This window comes from Bufo gargarizans, chromosome 3 (assembly GCF_014858855.1).
Source record: "Bufo gargarizans isolate SCDJY-AF-19 chromosome 3, ASM1485885v1, whole genome shotgun sequence".
NCBI lineage: Eukaryota > Metazoa > Chordata > Amphibia > Anura > Bufonidae > Bufo > Bufo gargarizans.
Genome location: NC_058082.1, coordinates 208,374,361 through 208,396,649, shown reverse-complemented (window position 1 = coordinate 208,396,649; position 22,289 = coordinate 208,374,361). Strand labels below are relative to the sequence as shown.

At 41.3% G+C, this 22,289-nt stretch overlaps 1 protein-coding gene across 1 annotated transcript in view; it reads right to left on the bottom strand.

Annotated features, from left to right (window-relative positions):
- Positions 1-19,598, bottom strand: part of LOC122931271 (cytochrome b-245 heavy chain) — a 71,007-nt gene extending 51,409 nt beyond the window's left edge. The window contains exons 1-3 of the mRNA XM_044285332.1: positions 19,461-19,598; positions 17,468-17,563; positions 16,522-16,632 (exon numbers count right to left, since the gene is read on the bottom strand). Of these exons, the coding sequence (XP_044141267.1) occupies positions 16,522-16,632; positions 17,468-17,563; positions 19,461-19,505 (252 nt within the window). The 5' untranslated portion in view covers positions 19,506-19,598. The remainder of the gene's footprint in view (positions 1-16,521; positions 16,633-17,467; positions 17,564-19,460) is intronic.
- Positions 19,599-22,289: the final 2,691 nt, after the last annotated feature.

Genomic DNA, 22,289 nt, shown 5'->3' with positions numbered 1-22,289 from the left:
ATTACTCCCGTGAACAGTGCTGGCCAATCCAAGAGCAGGGCTGGACAAGTAGTACCAACACATAGTGTGCATCAGATAATCTGAGAAGCTGTGCGGCCATCTTGGATGGCATAAAAAGAGCCCAAGAATTAGTGGATCTGCAGCTGAAAAGATCAAAAGGGGTCACCAGGTAAGAGTTCTGTTAGATCTCCAGTTAATGTGATTTTTTTTTTTTGCCAGTGTTTCTTCGTCTTCCAGGTGATGTTCCTTTCTTTCTCTGCATCTCACTATGCGGTGCTCACTATTTTAGGAGATATTGGTTTCATCTAGGATACAGAGATATGGCGCCAGATAAGCAATGTCTGGCTATAGTACACCACAGTCTCACTCTCACAGTATCACAGTGGAGCACCCGTCCTAATGAGGAAAACTCCAGATACACATGGGAATGTTTCCTTATCCTGTCTAACTATTTCCTTTTATTTACTCTACAATTGTACAAAACTTAAATAATACACCGATATTGCAAAAAAAAAAAATTGAAAATTGTTTTTCAGCTTTAATTTCATGCCTTTTGTAGATCATTCCATCTTCAACTTGCCTAACTGTTCACAATAACAGTAATTTTGACCAGGGGTGTTCAAACATTTGCATGCCACTATATAAGGTATATAATGCAATACATTAATAGAAATATTTATTGTAATGTCAGATCTCAGATTAAATTCTCTTTAATTTAATATTTTTTTACTTTAGTTAATGCACACACTGTACATGAAAGAAGACAGCTTTCCTGTAATAGTTCAGAAAGCTTAGAATAAGTCAAAATGTGTACTGTCAACCATTTATTGAAGCAAAGAGAGAAGCGCCACTTAACAATTTAGCAAATCTTACTCCAATGTGCTGGGGTTTAAGGGATTTAAGTACTAATGTTCTAGGCTATTTTGTCGCAAACTTTGTTACAAGTGCCGTTTTACAACATTTGTGAATTTTTAACTTTTTCTAACACCCAAAAAGTGGGCATGAGGTGGTGTACCATAGGCAGTGGCTCATTTAATAGTCTGATTCATTTAATAACGTATGTGCCACAAAACTGGCACATATTAAACTAAAATTCTTCCTCAGCTGCATGAGTAGGTTATTGGCTATTTTCTCGGGGGCCTCCCCTACCTGCTCTGACCCCACTTATTACTCTAAACTCCCCAAATAAAACACCGAGACCAAATTTGGATTTTAATGGCCACAGCAGCCGTTTATTAAAATTAATACAATAACCATAAATAACATAACTACACAGTTTTTTACCCCTGACGAGGGAGGTCCTTGAAGCCCAAAATTTGTTTAAACACAACTCCCCAAACTGGCACATCCATCTTGCCTCCAGCTGTAAAGCACCAGCTCGGAGACCACCTGACGGACGCCTTTCATCTGAGCCAACTGTCCAACCATGGGAGTCCAGCCCCACCATTGAGGCCCTCCCATTCTCCTGAAGCATCCATACCACCAACTTAGAGGACCTCCCAGCGCCCAGACTGCCACAACATATGACACACAACACACATAACCTACATAAAACCCGGACATAAGACAACACCACACCTACCCATATGTTCCCCCACCTGCTAAACCCCTTTCATAAGGGAGGCAGTTCGTTCCTTCTCTTTATCACGCACTAAAATGGCGCCGACACTCCTCTCATGATATAAACTCCCTAGTCCGCCCCCTTCTACACTTCACCCACCGAATTCCTTTACCACTTAACCCTTACACTACCAGCCCCCTCTCGCCAAAACTCTTCATGTCGGCCTTCCCTAACTGGCGTCCCAGTACAGCCTCACTTTACTCTTCTGGTGTATTGCCTGCAGAAGATGTGAAAAATGTATTATGGGGGGTGTTCCTCTTAATAAATTGGTTGGATCTTTCACTAGTGGGGTTTTTATTAGGACAGGCATGTAAAATGCTAGTCTTTATTAAATGACTATTTACCAGACAGGGGGTGTGGTTCACCTGAAAGGAGGCACGGCTTAAGATGCCAAAATTTTAGCACAAAATTCTGGTGCAAAGTAAATAAATGAATAGGTGTTGTAAATGTAAAAATGTAAGTGGAATTAATCCCTTCCCGCTCAGCACCGTACATGCAGCAGCGCCATAGCCGCTGGGTGCTTGCTGCTATAAACAGCCGAAACTCGGGGCTAATGGATGAGAATGACAATACCGTGCACCCATGTGTGCATCGACTCCCCCTAGCAGGTATTGGGGGAGCCAGATAATATGTGCGTCAGCCTTGGTTCTTCTGAATGATCCGAGGCTGCCACACACTGGTGTCTTTGGAGACCCTGTCTGTGGCAGGGCTTAATAGGAACATAGTGTAAGTCTCATCAAATTTTATTTTATTTAATTAATTTTTTTCAGTATAAAAATGCAAGAAAAAATATACAAATGTGGTATTGCTGTTATGGTTCTGACCCGGAGAATGAAAGTAACAGGTCAATAATACCACAGGGACTGCTGTGAAAACAATACCCATAACACATCCACATCAATCTTATCAGCTTCTTCTATTCTTTAACATGGTGCTTTCAGATTGCATTGCACTTTGTGGCAACAGATTCTCTTTAAATAGTGTCAATAGAAAGTACAACTTGCCCTGCAAAAAACAAGCCATCAAACGACTATATGAATGGAAAAGTACAAAAGTTATGGCCCCGGAAAGGCAGGGAGTGAAAAGCGAAAATGCAAAAATGAAAAACTCTGGGCAGGGGAGGGCTGGCAGCCTTAGTCCTGGGGGGCAAATCCAGTCAAATGGCCCATTTTTAACCCCGCCCATTATTAGAATCCCCTCCTACATATAATAGGCCACTCCCAACGAACACTGTACAGCTGACATTCTATTGTTGAGGCCTGTCTCTACACATCATACGGAGAGGGGGGAGGCCTGTCCTGGCTGCACTGCCTGCTTTACATTATACAATAAACAGCAGGCTACAGCCAGGAAGCTCCTCCCTCCCCAGATCCTGCTCAAGGCCTGTGTTTTCCCCTACCATCTGCCACCCGCCCTTAGCCTGCTGCCTCCTTTGGCCGTCCTCACCCAGTTCTGAATCCTCCTTCTGCAAATGGCAGGTGGAGGAGCCGGAGCATCTCCTCTCCTACATAGCACCCCATGCCTCTTACATCCAGTGATGTCACCTTTGTTGTAGACGTTCTCTTTATTTATCTTCTCCATTCAGACCAGACCGCCATGATGATTTTTCAGCCATCTCCCGTCTCTGGAGAGATTGACAAACAGACATTAGTTTCCCACATTTCCATCATCTTCACATCTTCTGAACACCCCCAATACTATACTGCAGAAACAGTCCCCCTGGAAATACTACTACCACACAGATAGTTCCCCCAATACTGTGCCCGCTGTGCCCCCAATACTATGCTGCAGAAACAGTCCCCTTTGAAATACTGCTACCACACAGATAGTGCCCCCTTCAACAATTATTAGCACACAGTGCTCTAAAAAATAACTGTGCCCAGACACTAATAGTATATAGATAATGTCCCCCAAAAATAATTGTGCTAAGCTGATACTGTGCCAGGATACCCCCCAAAGTAACAGTGCTCCCTAAAATCCCACCAATAGAAATAATTCTCTGCCAGAGCACACTTAGTAGTAAGAATGCTCCTATAGTGCCCATACTAGTAATCATGTTCCTCATAGCCCCCCAGTAGTAGTGAAGCTCTGCATAATACCTCCTAGTAGTAATAATTCTCCCTATAATATGAAGGTACATTTAATACCCCCCCCCCCTTAGTGCCCGCAGTTGAGTGAATGTCCCCATAATGTATGCCAGTATAAAATACCCCTATATAGTGCCCCAGTAAATGCCCTCATAGTGCTCCTCTCCCCCTTCCCCATAGTGTCCCCCATAAATGCCCTTCTTAGTGCCCCCAGCAGATGATCCTATAGTGCTCCTCTCCCCCATAATGTGGCATAATGCAATAGTGCCCCCAAATAATGCCACATAGTGACGCTCTCCCCTATAGTGCCTCCCATAATGTGCCAGTAAAAAATGCCCCCATAGTGCCCCCCAAAAAATCTGCAAGAAATAAATGCCCCCAGAGTGCCACCCCAAAAAAATGGGGCTGTAAGAAATGCCAGATGCCCCCATAGTGCCAGTTCCCTCCGCAAAGAAAAAAACAAAAATCATTAATACTTACCTCCATCAGCAGTGTGTCCCCCCGCTTTGTGCTGCCTGGCTCAGGTGGCGCGATGATAATGACGTCATCGCGCCGCCTGAGCCGGCCTCTGATAGGCTGCAGGCATTAATGCCTGCGGCCTATCAGAAGAACAGGGAAGGGACACGCCTCGCTCCCTCCCCTGCACCTCCGCAGCACAGCCATCTGTATCGCTGTCCTGAGGACGGAGATACAGATGAATATGGAGATGAGTGCTTCCACAATGGAAGCACTCATCTCCTACTGCCCCCCACTGCTGCCGGCAACTAGAACCAGGACCGCACCGCCTGTGGTGATCGGTGGTGTGACTCTGAGGAATTAAAAAATAATAATAATAATTTGTTAAAGATGGCCCAGCGGCCGTTTTTAACATGCTTTAGGATGGCCTGGGGGGCAATTGCCTCCCTGCCCTCCTTCCCAGCCCTCCCCTGACTCTGGGGGTGAAAGGGTTTAAAAAAAAATCTAAAATTTTGGTGCATATTAGCACCTGTTTAACCTTTTTGGCACTTTTAAAAATTGCAGGTTTTAGCTTGCCCTTCCTCCCTAAAAACACCACACGTGAAACCACCCCTTTGAAAGTTTTTTTTTCCTTTTTTACTTAAGGAGTGAGAAGATGAGCAGCTGTATCTCTAGAGTGCCCTCTAATATTATAACGCCAAGTCATATTTCCTAATCCGCCTGTAAATCGGCATATGCTTTACAACTTATCTCTTTTAGGTACAAATTGCTATTCGTGTACCTCTTGTTTTTATCTGTTGCCTGTCTCAAAATAGACACTGGAAATGTTTTTTGTTATACGTCATGAACATCCACCCACATTGCAATATGATTGTGCCTATGTGCATGCATCATGATTCCTACTGGGACCCAGGGGCTGGCCTATTGCGCTATTTTTTCATTTCATAGGAGCTCTCACTGTTTAAGCCAGGTAACCCACTTATTTGTCCTCGCCAGTCTCTTTATTGAAATGGAAAAGGCATAGTAAACACAATTACATTTGTACTTTGATGGTTAGCATCATTGACTTGTTCATACATCACAGCCTAAGGCCTCTTTCACACGACAGTATGTCCATTTCAGTGTTTTGCGGTCCGTTTTTCACGGATCCGTTGTTCCGTGTTTTGCTTCCGTTGTGGTTCCGTTTCCGTTCCGTTGTTCCGTTCCGTTTTTCCGTATGGCAAATACAGTATACAGTAATTTCATATTAAAAATTGGGCTGGGCATAACTTTTTCAATAGATGGTTCCGCAAAAAACGGAACGGATACGGAAGACATACGGATGCATTTCCGTATGCATTCCGTTTTTTTGCGGACCCATAGACTTTAATGGAGCCACGGAACGTGATTTGCGGCCAAATATAGGACATGTTCTATCTTTAAACGGAACGGAAAAACGGAAATACGGAAACGGAATGCACACGGAGTACATTCCGTTTTTTTTGCGGAACCATTGAAATGAATGGTTCCGTATACGGACCGTATACGGACCGCAAAAAACGGCCCGCAAAACGGAAAAAAAAAAACGGTCGTGTGAAAGAGGCCTAAGGCGACTTTCACATGGTCAGTATTTGGTCACTATTTTACATCAGTATTTGTAAACCAAAATCGTGAGTGGAACCTACAGAGAGAACGTTTAATGGAATGATTTGTGCCTCTTCTGTGTTGGACCTGCTCCTGGTACTGGTTTAAAAACACTGAAGAAATACTGAGAAAATAGAATCACGCATCCGGTCTTTGATAAAAACTAAAAACATAAACAAAAAAAAAACAACCAGCTAATTCCTTCTCACTTTCCAACATTTGTCCTCTTTTCTTCAGTGTTCTTTTCGTGTATATAATGTGTGTGAAAAGATTAACTTAAAGCCCTGAGGCCACAAACCAAAATCTGTAACAGGGTCCCAACTTGACAAATGTTATACATAACACTTGTGTCTCTTTAATGTGGCACATGGTCTTGGTGCATCTGGGACCTCCTTACCTCTATAATTATGCCAGAGTGCTGTATGTGAATATGGCATAGTTAAAAAAAATCTTAGAAGTTCCCAAACAGTTGACCAGTTACGCAGGTATGGGAACCCAAGGAGATTTGCATGCTCAGAAAACTTTGAGCGAGGTCTCAGACCTTAAAGGGGTTGTGTCACTTTAGCAAGTGGCATTTATCATGTAGAGAAAATTAATACAAGCCACTTACTAATGCATTGTTGTTATCCATATTGCTTCCTTTGCTGGCTATATTAATTTGTCCATCACATTATACACTGCTTGTTTACATGGTTATATGACCACCCTTCATTCCATCAGCAGTGGCTGCGCTTGCACACCATAGAAAAAGCACTAGCCTATTTGAGCTCCCACGGTCCTGGCCACGAGAGGCTTGCACTTTTTCCTACAGTGTTCAAGCATGGCCTCCGCTGCTGGATTGCAGGGTGGTCATAACCGTCAGGTGATGCAAATTTCAAAGCTTTATAAATACCCAGACTCCTCAAACCATGTTCCAAGAAACAGCAGCCATAGGTTCTTCCAAGCAGCTGCCTAAGGCCTCTTTCAGACATTGGTGTTCTGTGCAGAAATCGCACTCCGTGTGTGAGCACGATTTCCCATTACGGACACTGCTATTTTCGCAGGAGAGCATGACATTATAATGATTTATAATGCTGTGCGTCTCTGCATGACCTTACTTCTACAGAATTATACTGATAGCATTATGTCATTATAATTCTGTAAAAGTCAGGGGATTTTTGCACAGGACATGCTCATCTGAAAGAGGCCTAACATTCTGAAAATATTAATGGTGGTGGCCCACATAGCTGGAGAAGACTATAAGAAGATGGCAAAGTGTTTTCAGGTTGCCATTTCCTCAGTTAGAAATGCAATTAAGAAACGGCAGTTAACAAGAGCAGTGGAGGTCAAGAGAAGACCTGTAAGACTAATACATTTCAGAGACACTGCTATGATTGCTAGAAAGACAAATCAGAAACCCCCGTTTGACTGCAAAAGACCTCCAGGAAGATTTAGCAGACTCTGGAGTTGTACATTACTCTACTGTTCTACTGTTACATTGTTCTACTGTTCAGCGGCACCTGCACAAATATGGCCTGAATGGAAAAGTAATCAGAAGAAAACCTCTCTTGCGTCCTCTCCACAAAATCAGTCAGTAGTTTGCAAAAGAACATGTAAACATGCCTGATGCATTTTGGAAATTAGTCCTGTGGACCAGTGAGGTTAAACTAGAACTCTTTGGCCACAAAGAGCAAAGATATGTTTAGAGAAAAAAGAGCACTCAATTTCATGAAAATAGCACCTCTCCAACCATTAAGCACAGAGATGGATCAATCATGCTTTGGGGTTGTGTTGCAGCCAATGGCACAGGGAACATTTCACAGATGAAGGGAAGAATATATTCAATGAAATTTCAGCAAATTTGGGAAGCAAACATTACACCAACTGTAAAATAAGCTGAAGTTGAAAAGAGGATGGCTTCTACAAATGGATAACGATCCTAAACACACATCAAAATCCACAATAGACTACCCTCATAGTCCCCTGATCTGACCATCATTGAAAATCTGTCAATAGACCTCAAAAGAGTGGTACATGCAAGACAGCCAAGGAATCTCACAGAACTAGAAGACTTTTGAAAGGAAGAATGGATGAAAATCCCTCAAACAAGAATTGAAAGACACTTGGCTACAAAAAGCATTTACAAGCTGTGATACTTGCCAAAGAGGGTGCTACTAGGCACTAACCATGTAGTGTGCCCAAAGTTTTACTTCAGGCCCTTTTCATTTTGATATTTTGAAAATGCAAAAGATGAAAAGACATTTTTTTTTTTTTAACTTAAAATACAAAGGGAATGTGTCATCTTTAACTTTATACCTTTTGAACATCATCTGATCTTCAACTTGCTTAACTGCTCATGGTAACAGCAATTTTGACCAGAGGTGCCTACATTTTTCAATGGCACTGTATAATTGCACATTTATCTACCATAGTTGTTGGATATGTATCAAAGTGGTTAACTCAGGTGTATAGCTTAAGTAGATTCAGGAGGTGTATTCTTTATTTTATGATGCATTTGGGTCCGCCTATATTTCTTTTAAAAGTGTGTTTGCACAATATAACGTTATGGCATGAAGAAGGATGACACGCATTTGTCTGAAATGTGTCGCTTTTGAACATGCATCTTATGGATAATCTTAACAGAAACCAATAAAACCTAAGGGGAATTTATCAAAACGGGTGTAAAGGAAGGCTGGCATAGTTGTCCATAACAACCAATCAGATTCCACCATTCACTTTCCAAATTAGTTCTGAAAAATTTCAAAATTTAATCTGATTGGTTGTTATGGCAGAGGAACAGGGCCAAAACAAGGTACTTTAGTGCCCTAGGCAGATTAGGCAAATGTAGCCCCCTTTGTTGAATTAATGAAAACACTACATTACTTTATAATAAAATGATTTTAAAACATTTTAAAAGGTGCCGACACAGAATAATAAAATATTTAATGCAGTCACTCAGAACTAATGTTTCACTCTCTGGAGTTTTTGAAAAGTTCTCCCAAATACTGCAGAGTCTCTTTGGCCAGTGGCATAACTATAGGCGATTAGGAGGTAGAAGTTGCATCTGTGCCTGGCCCAACGAACCCTCTGCCATATAAGACACCAGTATTATAAATGATGCAGCATTCAAATGTATGGACTACGCTGAGGTGCAATTCGTGAAGAACTTTAGGTTTCGATTATACAATCATAAAATGTCTAGTACAATCACTTTTAGGTACAAGCATCTAACAAAAAAGAAAAAGTATAGCGCTAATTAAAAACAGTCTATAAATATATGCGCAAGATATCGTATCGTATACCAACTGTTAAAATATCACATATCGATATTTTACCTAGTTAGTTAAAACAGGTGAAAAAAGACAAATGTCCATCAAGTTCAATCCAAGGGATAGGTGGGGACGCGAATCCCAGAAAGAAAGTGAGACTCAGATTTCTACACGTTTTCATAAGCATTTATGTTTTTAACTTTTAAGAATTTGTATAAAACCTTTTTGAAACTGTCCACTGTTCCTGCTGTGACCACGTCCTGAGGAAGTCTATTCCACAGATTCACAGTTCTTACAGTACAGAAGCTTTGAGTCTTCTGGAGACTGAACTTTTTCCTCTCCAGTCGGAGGCAGTGCCCCCTTGTCTTTTGAGCACATTTTACATGGAACAGCTTTTCGCCGTATTTTTTGTATGGCCCATTTATATACTTGTATAGGTTAATCATCTTAGACGTCTCTTCTCAAGACTAAATAAATTCAATTATTTTAATCTTTCTTCATAACTAAGACCCTCCATGCCCCTTATCATTTTAGTCGCTCTCCTCTGTACTTTTTCCAGCTGCAGTGTGTCCTTTCTATGGACTGGTGCCCAGAGCTGAACTGCATATTCCAGATGAGGCCGCACCATTGCTTTGTAAGGTGGTAATATTACATCCCTGCCCCACGAGTCCATGCCTCGTTTATTGTATGATAATATCCTAGTGGCCTTAGAGGCAGCTGATTGACATTGTATGCTGTAATTTAATCTACCATCCACAAGGACACCCAAATCATTCTCTAAAAGTGACTCTCCCAGTGCTACATCACCTAGGACAGTGATGGCGAACCTTTTAGAGACCGAGTGCCCAAACTGCAACCTAAAACCCACTTATTTATCGCAAAGTGGCAACACGGCAATGTAACCTGAATACTACAGTCTAATATAGTATATCTTCCATGTACTTTATCATTTAGCTACAATAGCCTGCCTACATTCAATGCGCTGCCTGTGCTGTTCATAGTACGCCCTGCGCTGATGATGGCAGGAAACATCTAAGGCAATTTGGTACACCATAGACTTTTTCCAGGGTGCGGGTGCCCACAGAGATGGCTCTGAGTGCTGCCTCTGGCACCCGTGCCATAGGTTCGCCATCACTGACCTAGGACATATGAAGCACAGAGATTATTACTACCAAGATGCATTACATTTGTCCACATTGAACCTCATTTGCCAAGGTGATGCCCAATCACTCAGAGTGTTCAAGTCAGCTTATGGACATCTTCTATAGACTGCACAGTACTACATAGCTTAGTGTAAGACTGCACAGTACTACATAGCTTAGTGTCATCTGCAAAAATAGATATGGTGCTATTAATCCCATCCTCAATTACATTAATAAATACATTAAATAATAGAGGGCCCAGCACTGAACCTTGGGGTACACCACTTATAATCTGGGACCATTCTGAATAGGAATCATTGACCACAACTCTCTGGACATGGTCCTTCAGCCAGTTTTCAATCCAATTACAAAACTATAGTTTACAAGCCAATAGACCTTACTTTACTTATTAAGCGTCTATGAGGGACAGTATCAAAAGCCTTTGCAAAATACAGAAACACTACATCCACAGCCGCCCCTCTGTACAGGCTTCTACTCACCTCCTCATAAAAACAAATCAGGTTAGTCTGACAACTTCTGTCCTTGGTAAACCCATGCTGGTTATTATTTATAATATTATTTATAGATACATACTCCTGTATATAGTCCCTTAAAGGATAACTGTCACATTTAGACCCTAATTTCAATTTTCATATATGTAGTTACTAATAACATGATATTCCAGAATCAGTTACTATTAGACTGACTTACCCCATATTTAATAAGATTCAGCCCTTAGCAACCAGTCTGCATAAAACTGCAATCTCACTATTCAGTTAAGATGGTCTCCACTGCCCTCACCCTGAGGCTAATCCCGCCTGCCCTCACTAGCCAGTAACAATAGCCCCCCAAAAGTGTCAGTAACCAGAGCCCTCCCCCTAAAGGGTTAATCTCCTGCAGCACAAAGGGGTCCTCTTACCACATGTTGCTTACATTTATACACTGAGCAGACGGCAGATCTCCCTTCCCTGCTCTGCGCTGCTTCAACTCTGCATTGTCCAGCTCTGCTGAGTGAGGGAGCGTCTGCCAAGCGCAGGGACAGGGAGAAGTGCACACAGCCCAGGCACTGTTATCAGCTGCTGGGGAGGACCTGGCTTTAATCATTTACTTACAGTCCCTGGCTGTCAGTAATCTGACCTTGCACGCAGCGTCCTCCATCCTTCAACAGATAGACGGACCTGCATAGCAACCCTATTTTAAGCACAGGTAAAAGTAGGCAGTACAGGGAACAAAAATGTGGAATTAAGGGGTAATTAAATACACAGTGAAAAGTTGAAATAGGGCCACCAAGGTGATATTAATCACCACAATCCAATACTCCAAAAAATATATATACGACAGTTATCCTTTAAGATTCCTTCAAACATTTTTCCCACAACAGAAGTTAAACTAACTAGTCTATAATTACCTGTGGAGAACTTTGATCCTTTTTTGAATATGGTCACCACGTTTGCCTTGCGCCAATCACTTGGCACTGTACGAGAGAATCCTTAAAAATTATAAACAGGGGCACAGCAATGACTGAACAGAGCTCTTTAAGCACTCTTGGGTGTAATCCATCTGGACCCAGAGTTTTGTTCACATTTACCCTATTTAACTTCTCTTGGACCATATCTACAGTTAGCCAATTGAGTATATCACTGGATGGTACTAACAGCCCGGGCGCCACAGATATCAGCTCCTTTCTCTTCTTTTGTATACACAGAGCTAAAAAACCTATTTAGGAACTCTGCCTTTTCCTTATCTTCAGTGACTACCCCCCCCCCCCTTTTACCATTATTTAGGGACCTAACTGCCCAGACCTATGTTTTTTAGCATTTATATATTTAAAAAACATTTTGGGATTTATTTTGCTTTCTTTTGCTACCTGCTGTTCGTTTTGGATAAACATCACAATTAATATTCCCGTTGGATATATAACAATGTTATTTTCTTATTACTTTTGCTCAGCCAATATAATTGGTATCAGATGTCCATTTGCCACAATATATATGTGTCTGGTATCGAATGTCCTTTTGACACAATGGTTATGGCGTTAGAAATATCCACTGTATAGTTCTCAATGTATTATCCCAAGGAAATCTATACATGCTGAGGCTGTGATATTTATAATTATACACACATTAGTGCAGTTTGGCTGCCTATTACTCACAGTTCGGTGAAACAAAGCGAAGTCCCGTACCTGCCGCGGTGTCCCCAAGGGTTCTTACCTCGGTATCAGTGAGTGTTGTGACACTGCAGAGTGTGTAATTAGAAGATTAAGCCGGCACCTCCTATGTGGAATGTTATTGAAGTCGGTGTCCCACGTGTCTCAGAGGGCCGGATCGTAGTCCTCTCAGCAGTATCTCTCAGCGGTAGAAGCCTGGACAATTGTGGAGAGCTCCATGTATTGTACTTTTAGAAGACAAAAGTCAGGTACATTTCACAAGGTGACTGTTCAGACCAGACACGTTTCCGAGCCAGTATCTTGCTCCTTCTTCAGTGGTTAAGTCCCCTATGAATTTTGTATCCTTAAATACAATATCCGGCATTGTTTAGTATAGGGTGTACCCAAACTATGGAATTAATCTTCATTCACATAATTGATACCAGCTTTATCATTACTCATGGTCAATAAATTCTCGGCTGGTCAATATAGTATCTATATACAATCTTAAAAAAGTTTACCTAACATGATGCAATCACACTTTAAATAAATCTGTTAGGATACGTTTTTCATGCGATTATACAGTGAATTTTTTATGCAGTTTTTGCTGTTAATTTCTTATACTTCACATTGTCTATACGCCTTCTGTATTTAAATAATCAGCTGCTATTATTGCAATTTCATGAGATAAAGAGGCATAGTTTAATACACTTATATATAACTTAACACTTTTTTTTACTATTTACATGACTGGGAGATCTTCTTCATATGAGGCTAATCAACCGAGATCTATAATCTGGTTTTACCGCAGGCGTTTTCTATGTGATTGTTTAATTAAAGGCCCCGATCCCTTGCTGGAGAGGGGCATCTCCGATGATCTACAGGAAACTGAATACCTCTAACTCGGCATTGAGACCTGCAGGTAAAAGTGTATTGAATTCAAAAATCCTCCTTAATTCTAATCTTGACATTTTGCTAATATGATCCCCACCTTATCCAGTGCTGCAAATTTCAAACCTGTGGGGCCTTGATTGTGTTCTTCCTAAAATGATTCGATAAGGAGTGTTCATCATATCCTTTCTTAATAATAGTTATAAGCAGTGCCGTACTGCAAATATAGGCAGACCACGGCGTTGCTATGGGGCCCAATGCACAGGGGGGCCCGGAGTGCATGGAAGGCTCCGTCCCTACTCTGCACAAGACAGTGAAAGTTTATTCATAGTTTAAGGCAGCGTTCTTGAACTTCTCCCTCCGGCTCCATGATTTGGGCTGCGGCTCCCCCCCAGGCAAGGATCCTGCTGCTGATTGACCAGTGTATCAGGCAGCAGGAGCAGCGCAGTCACACATAGAGACTAGGGTGGCTACTGGCTTCACGGACCTTGCCGGCCACGCTCCCAAAACCTCCATGAAGCCACTCCCCCATCGCCTGCCGGGAAACGGGTGGAGGAGAGGAAAGAACCTGTGGAGGGGCCATGGGTGTCCTGGAGGGGCCGGGGTGTGTGGATCCAGCCAGTTTCCCCTTCACAGTAGTAGTTATTTACCCATTTCAGCAGTCCCCCATTCACAGTATTTATTAACCAATTTCAGCAGTCCCCCATTTACAGTATTTATTAACCCTTTTCAGCAGTCCCCCGAGGGATTAATAAATACTGTGAATGGGGGACTGCTGAAAGGAGTTAATAACTACTGTGAAGGGCCTTCACATTAACCCTTTTCAGCAGTCCCTCATTCACAGTATTTATTAACCCCTTTCAGTCCCCTCTTCAAACTTATCTATTTCCCCCTTTCAGCTGTTCCCAGGACCCACACAGTAGTTATTATTAACTCCTTTCAAAATTACCAGCGCCTGCCCTTCCCCCCTTTGAGCAATCCCCGACGGCCCACAGCACAGACCAGTGAGTACCTCAGCGCAGCTGTACTCCTCTGAGTCTGTTCCTCCACTTCCTGCGTGGCCGTGCCTGCACAAACCAGAATTGACTGGTGCGATGCAGGCGCTGCCAGACATGCGACGTGACGTCAGTGCGCTCTGTGCTGTGATGTGAGTGATCCTTAAAGTGCCCTGTACTCGCTGAGTCTAGAGTCGCTGATGACCACAAAAAAGGAGGACTTCTGGCCGTCCGTCCTGGCCTTCCGTCCTGGCCTTGTGCCAGACAGAGGGCCAGGAGTCTAAAAACCGGACGTCTGGCCACTCTAATAGAGGCGTGCACCCGGCGTGGCAGAGTTATCCTCTCTGCGCTCACGTGCTGCCTGCCATCTGCCGCCCACCCTCAAGACAGTCATCAGCCATAAGTGCCCCTCACCCCTGGCCAATACTGAAGGACCGGTCAGTGAATGGTATTCACTGACCAAAATATCGCGCACGCGCCGTACCTTTCTTCAATCGGCGCAGGCGCACTGAGAGGCGGCCGCTCCATCCTCAATGCGCCTGCGCGGGGTGTAGATGTGATGTCATCAGCGCAGGCGCATTGAGGATGGAGCCTCTCAGTGCGCCTGCGCCGATTGAAGACAGGTACGGCGCAGGCGCGATATTTTGAATTTAAACAGGGCCAGCAAAGGACGATCCCGTTCCCTGGCCCTGTCAATCAACATGTGGAGGGGGCGTCTTTAGGATCGGAGGATGCGGCTGCTACCAGCAAGTAGCCGCCCTACTTGCTGGTAGCAAGTTAATTTGCATATTTTAACATTACGTTTTTAACAAATTCTACTGGACCGAAATGATTATTTAGCTTATATATGCAGAAATCGCACTATAGGGATTATAAGTAAACTAAAAAAAAAAAACGGTTTAGTGGGGTGACAGAAGCCCTTTAAGCACTGAAGAAGCAGCAAGATACTGGCTTGGAAACGCGTCTGGTCTGAACAGTCCTCGACTCCCCTTCGATTCACCGAACTGTGAGTAATAGGCAGCCAAACTGCATTAATGTGTGTATAATTATAAATATCACAGCCTCAACGTGTATCAATGTATACACTTCCTTGGGATAATACATTAACAACTATACAGTGGATATTTCTAACGCCATAACCATTGTGTCAAAAGGACATTCGATACCAGACACATACTGTATATATTGTGGCAAAAGGACATCTGATACCAATTATATCAGCTGAGCAAAACTAATAAGAAAATTAACATCAACAGTGTTATATATCCAACTGGAATATTAATTGTGATGTTTATTAACAAATATCGATATGTGATATTTTAACAGTTGGAATACGACATGATATAATGCGCATATATTTATAGACACTGTTTTTAATTACCGCTATGCATTTTTTTGGAGGGTTAGACGCTTGTACCTAAAAGTGATTGTACTAGACATTTTATGAGTGCATCCTTGTTTTTATAGATTTTTAGGGTGATACCATTTTGTGGTGTATATACAAAAAGATGTTTTTCGGTTTTTAATAAATACGGTATTATTTTTAGGAATATGATGAATCCATATTGTATCCAGATGTAGGAGTGCCTAACTAAATTTAGGGTTAAAAAATATGCCTAAATCCACCTAAAAAAAGAGCTGTAGTCATGGCTGCTAGGGCTCTCACTTGCACCTAAGTTGCAGGCAAGAGCCATCCCTGGTAACAGAGACTCAGAAGATGGCTAAGAGGAAGTGGAGGGGTGTCAGATCCTATGCCTGATAAAAGAATTGCTTCTACATTATAGGAGCCTCCTGTCTTTCTGTAAATGTGAGTTATCCCTCCTTATCTGTTCTGTGATCTCTGGAGCTGAAAACAAACATAGCGGGAAGTAAGGGTGTAAGGATGTCACAGCAGTACAGTGCTGGCAAAAGGGAGATGCCCCTCTGCTTCTGAGTGAAATGTATCTAGCTATGCAGTAGAAATAGGGAATAACATGGCTGAAAAACATTAGGGAAGCCAAAACATAACTGCTCCTTCACATAATTGTACAAAGAAGCCAATATGCAAGTGTTTTTGAAAACTTAGTACACTTTAAGGTGGTTTTCATACTGTAGTTTTTGTGGGAATTTTTCATGTATTCTTTTGTGTCAGAAGAGGATTCAAATGAATGAGAAATATAAACAAAGGACTTTTACTGTACGGTACCCTACTGATGGATCCACTTCTAGTTTTTGACTCAAAAAACTGCATCGAAATCTGCAGCACCTCTTTCCAAAGTAAAAATAAAAATATGTGAGATGAGAACATTTTTATAACTTTGCTGTGGTCTTACCGCACTGGATCCACGCAAAAATGAAAGTAGATTGCGACATACTGGAAGAAGGATAAGAAGGCAGTTAAAGTTCAAGCAGGCGGCTGGAGCTCTGGCCCAAGCTAGGGCAGACTGCAATAGATGGGGAAAAAAACAATATACATGTAATAATAATTTAGATGAATTTACAACAAAATGTGAATTTGTTTGGGAGTGTCCTCTCTATAACAGTGGACCTTGGTTTAATAGATATGTTTCTGTAAATACAATGAACATCCAGGTATAACAGCCAACGAATGATCTATTTAGCTAACATTTAAGGCAGCACATTGGCCTAGATTTATGAATCTTACAGATGGCTTAAACTTAAGCAATATTTCTAGATCTGCACCAGATTTACGACCAGGGCTCAGGCTGGATGATAAATCTGTTGCAGGGATAGACACATTTGTCTAACTCCATACCTACAATTGGTTGGCTTACTTTGAGACAGACGTTCAAACCATACCCCCTATTCGCTAAGCCCTGCTCTTTCCCACGAAGTCCTGCCCCCTTTTGAGCAAGTCAGAAAAAAATGTTATAAATCCACTTGCGCCAAATTGCAACATTTTTTAGACAGATTCTAGGCGCAGGCGCATTATTAAATCTGGGCCAATGTACAATCAGGTTTCCTAAGACCTCTACATTTGAAAGTCTCTTAGACAATTAAAATGTATTTTTCTACAGGACTAAAGAATTGTATATTAATTTAGGATTTTCAATATGAGCAGAAGGGTTGGCTTCTCTCATAGTAGCACTGTGATGCTTTTAAATGATAGTAGAAAAATAGGTAATATGAATTGCTCTAAATTACACTGACTCTTCTGCTCAGATCATTGTGAATGCAGTTGCATAAATGTAACTGAATTCTACCTAGCATATGTGGGGACTAACCTGTTATCAGAGTCATTCTAAAAAAGCGACTTACCTTATAAAGGTCTCTGGAGTAGACATATCGTACATCTTCATCATAGACAAGGTAGAAATTCCAGAAAAGATATGCGTTTATTCCTAACCATGCCAGCTGAAAGATAATAACAATATTTATGAGAATTATAAAAGAGGTTGTCCAACCATTTACAAGTAATGGCCTATCCTCATGACAGACAATCACTATCTGATTGGCGGGGGTCTGACACCCACAACCTTGCTGATCAGCTGTTTTGCAGTAGACAGAGGTGACTACTGCAGCACTATGCCCACTGAAGTGAATGGGAGCAATGCTTCAGTAACCACTGCAACACGGACAGAGCTGTGTAGTTCTGGAGCAACAGCTGATCGGTGGAGGTGTGGGGTGTTGGACTCCCGTCAATCCAGCGGGTTGAACAATCCCTTTAAGCTCAGATTGTCTCACAGGCATTGAAGGCTCATGCCTATAGGGGACCTTCTGGAAGTAAGTTGCTAGTTTTCGATGCCAGCTCTATTGGCAGCATATTTTTGCAAGCCATTTGACAGACTTGCAACCCCTCAGGGATATATGTATTTATCTTCTATGCATGAACACAATACACACAAGTAAAGAAAATAAATCTCCCACAACAGATTAGTACTGAGGGAACATACTTCAGCATATCACAAGGTCACAACTTGTTTCACCTCTTTTTGTGAATTTATATAGACATTAAACAAGTAATTCCTTCTTATAATTGTATCATAAATGCAGTATATCTGAAGATTATAGAATACACTTTAAAAGATATTCTAATAGGAGAAATGAGTAATAAGTAGCTATTAAAAACTGAGTATTTTACAAGTAATATTTCAGATATTTTTCATAACTTTCTCTCAAGGTGATATACCGGAGTAATTTTATGTTCCCAAACTTATAACCAGCCATGCGTTCATCTTATTTGCTCAAACTGCTGTGGTTAAAAGGCAAGTGTCGCTATTATTCTGTGTTATCTTTTTACGTCTTAATTAGAGATGAGTGAATAGCTCAAAATTCTATTCAGGCTCAATTCTACCCAAATTTGTGTAAGACCTCTCTCTCTCTTCTAAGACTTTTTCTCTCTTGTCTCTCACTTTTTTAAATAGTTTATTGATTTAATCTTTTTTCCTCTTTCTCTCTCTCTTTGCAAATCATTGTAAAATGATCAGATCTTACAAATGCACAGTGGTACAAACAACATGTCTACAATAAAAAAAATTATCCAGCCACATAAATCTTTAGTGTAAAACAGCACAGCCAATTGTTTACTTTACTTTTTACTTTACTTATTGCTTTCATTTAATTATTTACATGAATGCTTACTGAATAATTTAAGAATAAGACATGTTCACAAAAACTAGCCACTGCTTTATAAAAATCACTAGTAATTCACTTGACTGTAGTAATTTTAAATTTTTTCATTTTTCATTTTCTTGGAACAAAGTACCAGTACTTTCAGACATTTGTTTCTGAACGATTTTGTGTAGCAGAGTTAAAAAAAGTTGTAGCATAGTCTTATCTTTAGGTCAATTTCAGAAGAATGTAGTGTGACCATATTTTAGTCTCCATATTAGGGCTGCAGCATCCGGACCAGCACCCGGAACTGTACTTAGCTCACAATAGAACCCTGTGGTGGTCTAAGTTCAGTTGAGATAATTGTGAGAGGTCCAGATATTGAGGCCATAATATGGAGGCTAAAACGTGGCCATATTAGGACTACAACGTGGAAATTGCATGTGTGCAAAACATAAAATAACAATCTAAAAATTGATAGATTATACGAAGTTAACAAAAACTGATAAACTTTTCTTTACTATAGTTGTATGTCTGTTCTCAATATAAATACATACATTTGCAAATTATTTCAAATTGGTTTCCTAGTTTATTGCACTACATTATACTGTACCTTATTTTAAGCAATCTATACTGTAGGTTTCCTATAACTAACTATAGCTTGAGAATTGAACACAGGGTCATGATGCTGTCTACTTACAATTACAATGATGGAAAGCCCTTCGTTTCCCACCCAGTTGCTCATCTTAGCACAGAGTTTCACCACCTCCTCAAGCTGTATGGACTACTGCTCTATAGGTACAGCTGCAAGGAAATATATCCGAGAGGAAGTGAAAACTGATATTTACACACAGTTTCCTTTTTGTGAAACATGACCAGCCTCTGTGATTACAAAAAGATGAACATACCATATGGGCAGCAGCAAGATATAAAATGTATATAGTGAGCAAGCTGCCAAACCAATATTTAGGTTAACATATATTTTTTAAACCTATAACTAGATGACTTAAAGAGTAAGTGCACAATGAAAACATTCTTGATATGTCATAGTAACATATCAAAGGTTTTAATCGGTGGGAATTTGAGACCCCCACTGATCACACTGATCACAGTAGTTATGCCCACCTTTGTGCCCCTTCACAGTAGTTAACCCATATTGTGCCCTCCTTTCACAGTAGTTATACCCACCTTTGTGCCACTTCACAGTAGTTATGCCCACCTTTGTGCCACTTCACAGTAATTATGCCCTCATTTGTGTCCCTTCACAGTAGTCATGTCCATCTTTGTACTCCTTCACAGTAGTTATGTCCACCTTTGTGTCCCTTAACAGTAGTTATTTCCTCCTTGTGCCCTCCTTTGGCCCCTAGTGCCCTGTCCAGCTCCATAAAAAAACACAATACTTACCTGTTTCCCTGAAGATCGGCACAGCTTGTGTTCTCCAGCAGCAGAAGCAGCAGAACGCGCTTTCCCTGTAAGGTCTATGGCCAATCCACCCCTGATACCCACTCCCTGTAATACCCTCTGACACTTGTGAGAAAGTGAAGGGAATGTTCTGGGGAGAAAAAGGTATTTGTCGCCCAGCAGATTGCATTGTGTGTGGTGAAACCCAGGATTTGTGTGCCTCAACCTGTGAGCTGGCTGAGAAAGACACGGAAAGCAGGAAAAAGTGGTCATCTATATCAGGCATAGACCTTTTTGTAAAGTCTGTTATGGGCCTGCTTTTTATGGAGTGAATGGTAGGTTGGCAGTGGGACTCTAAACTCCATCCCTGTTTTTTCCCTAGCTTACAGCCCTGGGTCATGTGGGTCATTAGGGGTCTGATAAAATCTCCTTCGAGAATCAGAGGTGAACATTACTTGGGGACTTGCATATGCTGTATTGCTATACCAACCAAAGTAACCGTGTCCCACATGGTTCAGTAGAGCCATAGTGTCGGCCTGACAGCTAGGCCCTCATATAGAAAAGGATTGTTCTATATTAGGGTCCGTTCACACGACCGTATTTATGTGTCCAAATGCGTTCTGCAATTTTCCGGACCCAGTCATTTCCCGCAAAAAAAGATAGAGTATGTCCTATTCTTGTCTCCAATTGCAGACAATAATAGGCTTTTCTATCATAGGGCTGGCTGTTTTGTGGATCCATAATTTGCGGACCACCAAACACATACGATCATCTGAATGAGCCCATAGATAGTGGCTGGGTGGCCGATGTGTTTATTTGTGCCTGAGTTAAGGCTGCTTATGTTTTAGTTTGAAAGTGTGAATAAAACACTGTTTTGGACTTTAAACTCTTCTCATCCCTGTCTCACTGCATCGCTACCACCTGCCTACCAGAGCAACTCCCCACACAGCCCATAATAGATTCCTAGACATGCTGAGAGTTGTAGTTCTCTCTTTATACCCACTGCCTGTAATATCCTCTGACAGCTTATAATAACATCCTGGACATGCTGGGAGCTGTAGTTCTTTATTTATATACCCCTTTCCTGTAATGTGCTCTAATGTTTAATAATGACCAAATGGTCGTGATTAGTGTTGAGTGAATAAAAGTTGATGAAGTGGAATTCGATCTGAATTTCAGGAAAAATTCAATTTGTTACGAATCCGAATTTCCTCACGGTTCATGGTAACAAATCAGATTTTTTTCTAAAATGGTTGATGCACATGTTACAAAGAGGAAGTAAGAAGCCCTGGAATAAGGGATCACCCATTATGCAGTGCAGCCAGCCAAACATCAGATAGCCAGCCCCTGTGATGTCACAGCCCTGTAAAAAGCCTAATCCTGCCCGGTCTCCGTCATTTTCCAGTGAACTTAGTGCAGGGAAAGACGTGACAGGCGCTAGAGACAGTGATTAGGAAAGACTTTATTCACAAAATATTACTATTAAGCAGTACAGGGACAGCTTAGTGATAGTGTAGGGATATAATAGGGAGACTTTATCCACACTACAGGGAGAGAGCAGGGACTAATTGTACAGTGTAACGCTTGGCTAATAGAGAAGCCATTCTATTACACCTTGCTGCAATAATTAGGGTTAAAAATTGTTCTTATACTGCTGATTTTTGATTCTTTTAACCTTGATTCTGTAATTGGAGTGAAATTGCGGTCTGATACAACTGATTTTCGGGTGTTCACATTGTTTTTTACAGATGTAATTTCATTAATCCTTGATTCTGTAATTGGGGTGAAATTGCGGTCTGATACTACGTATTTTTTTGGGGGGGGGTTTCACGTTCTTTTATACATAAGTAATTCCATTAATCCTTCATTCTGTAAGTGGGGTTAATTTGCGTCTGATACTACTGATTTTGGGGGGGTTCCCATTGTTATTTTGCATAAGTTATTCCATTCATCCTTCATTGTGTAACTGGCTGCAGCCTAAAACTTCTGAGTTTGGGGCGTTCACATTCTTTTATACATAAGTAATTCCATTCTTCCTTGATTCTAGGGTGAAATTGCAGCCTGATACTACTGATTTTGGGGTATTCACATTTTTTTTATACATAAGTAAATTCATTAATCCTTTATT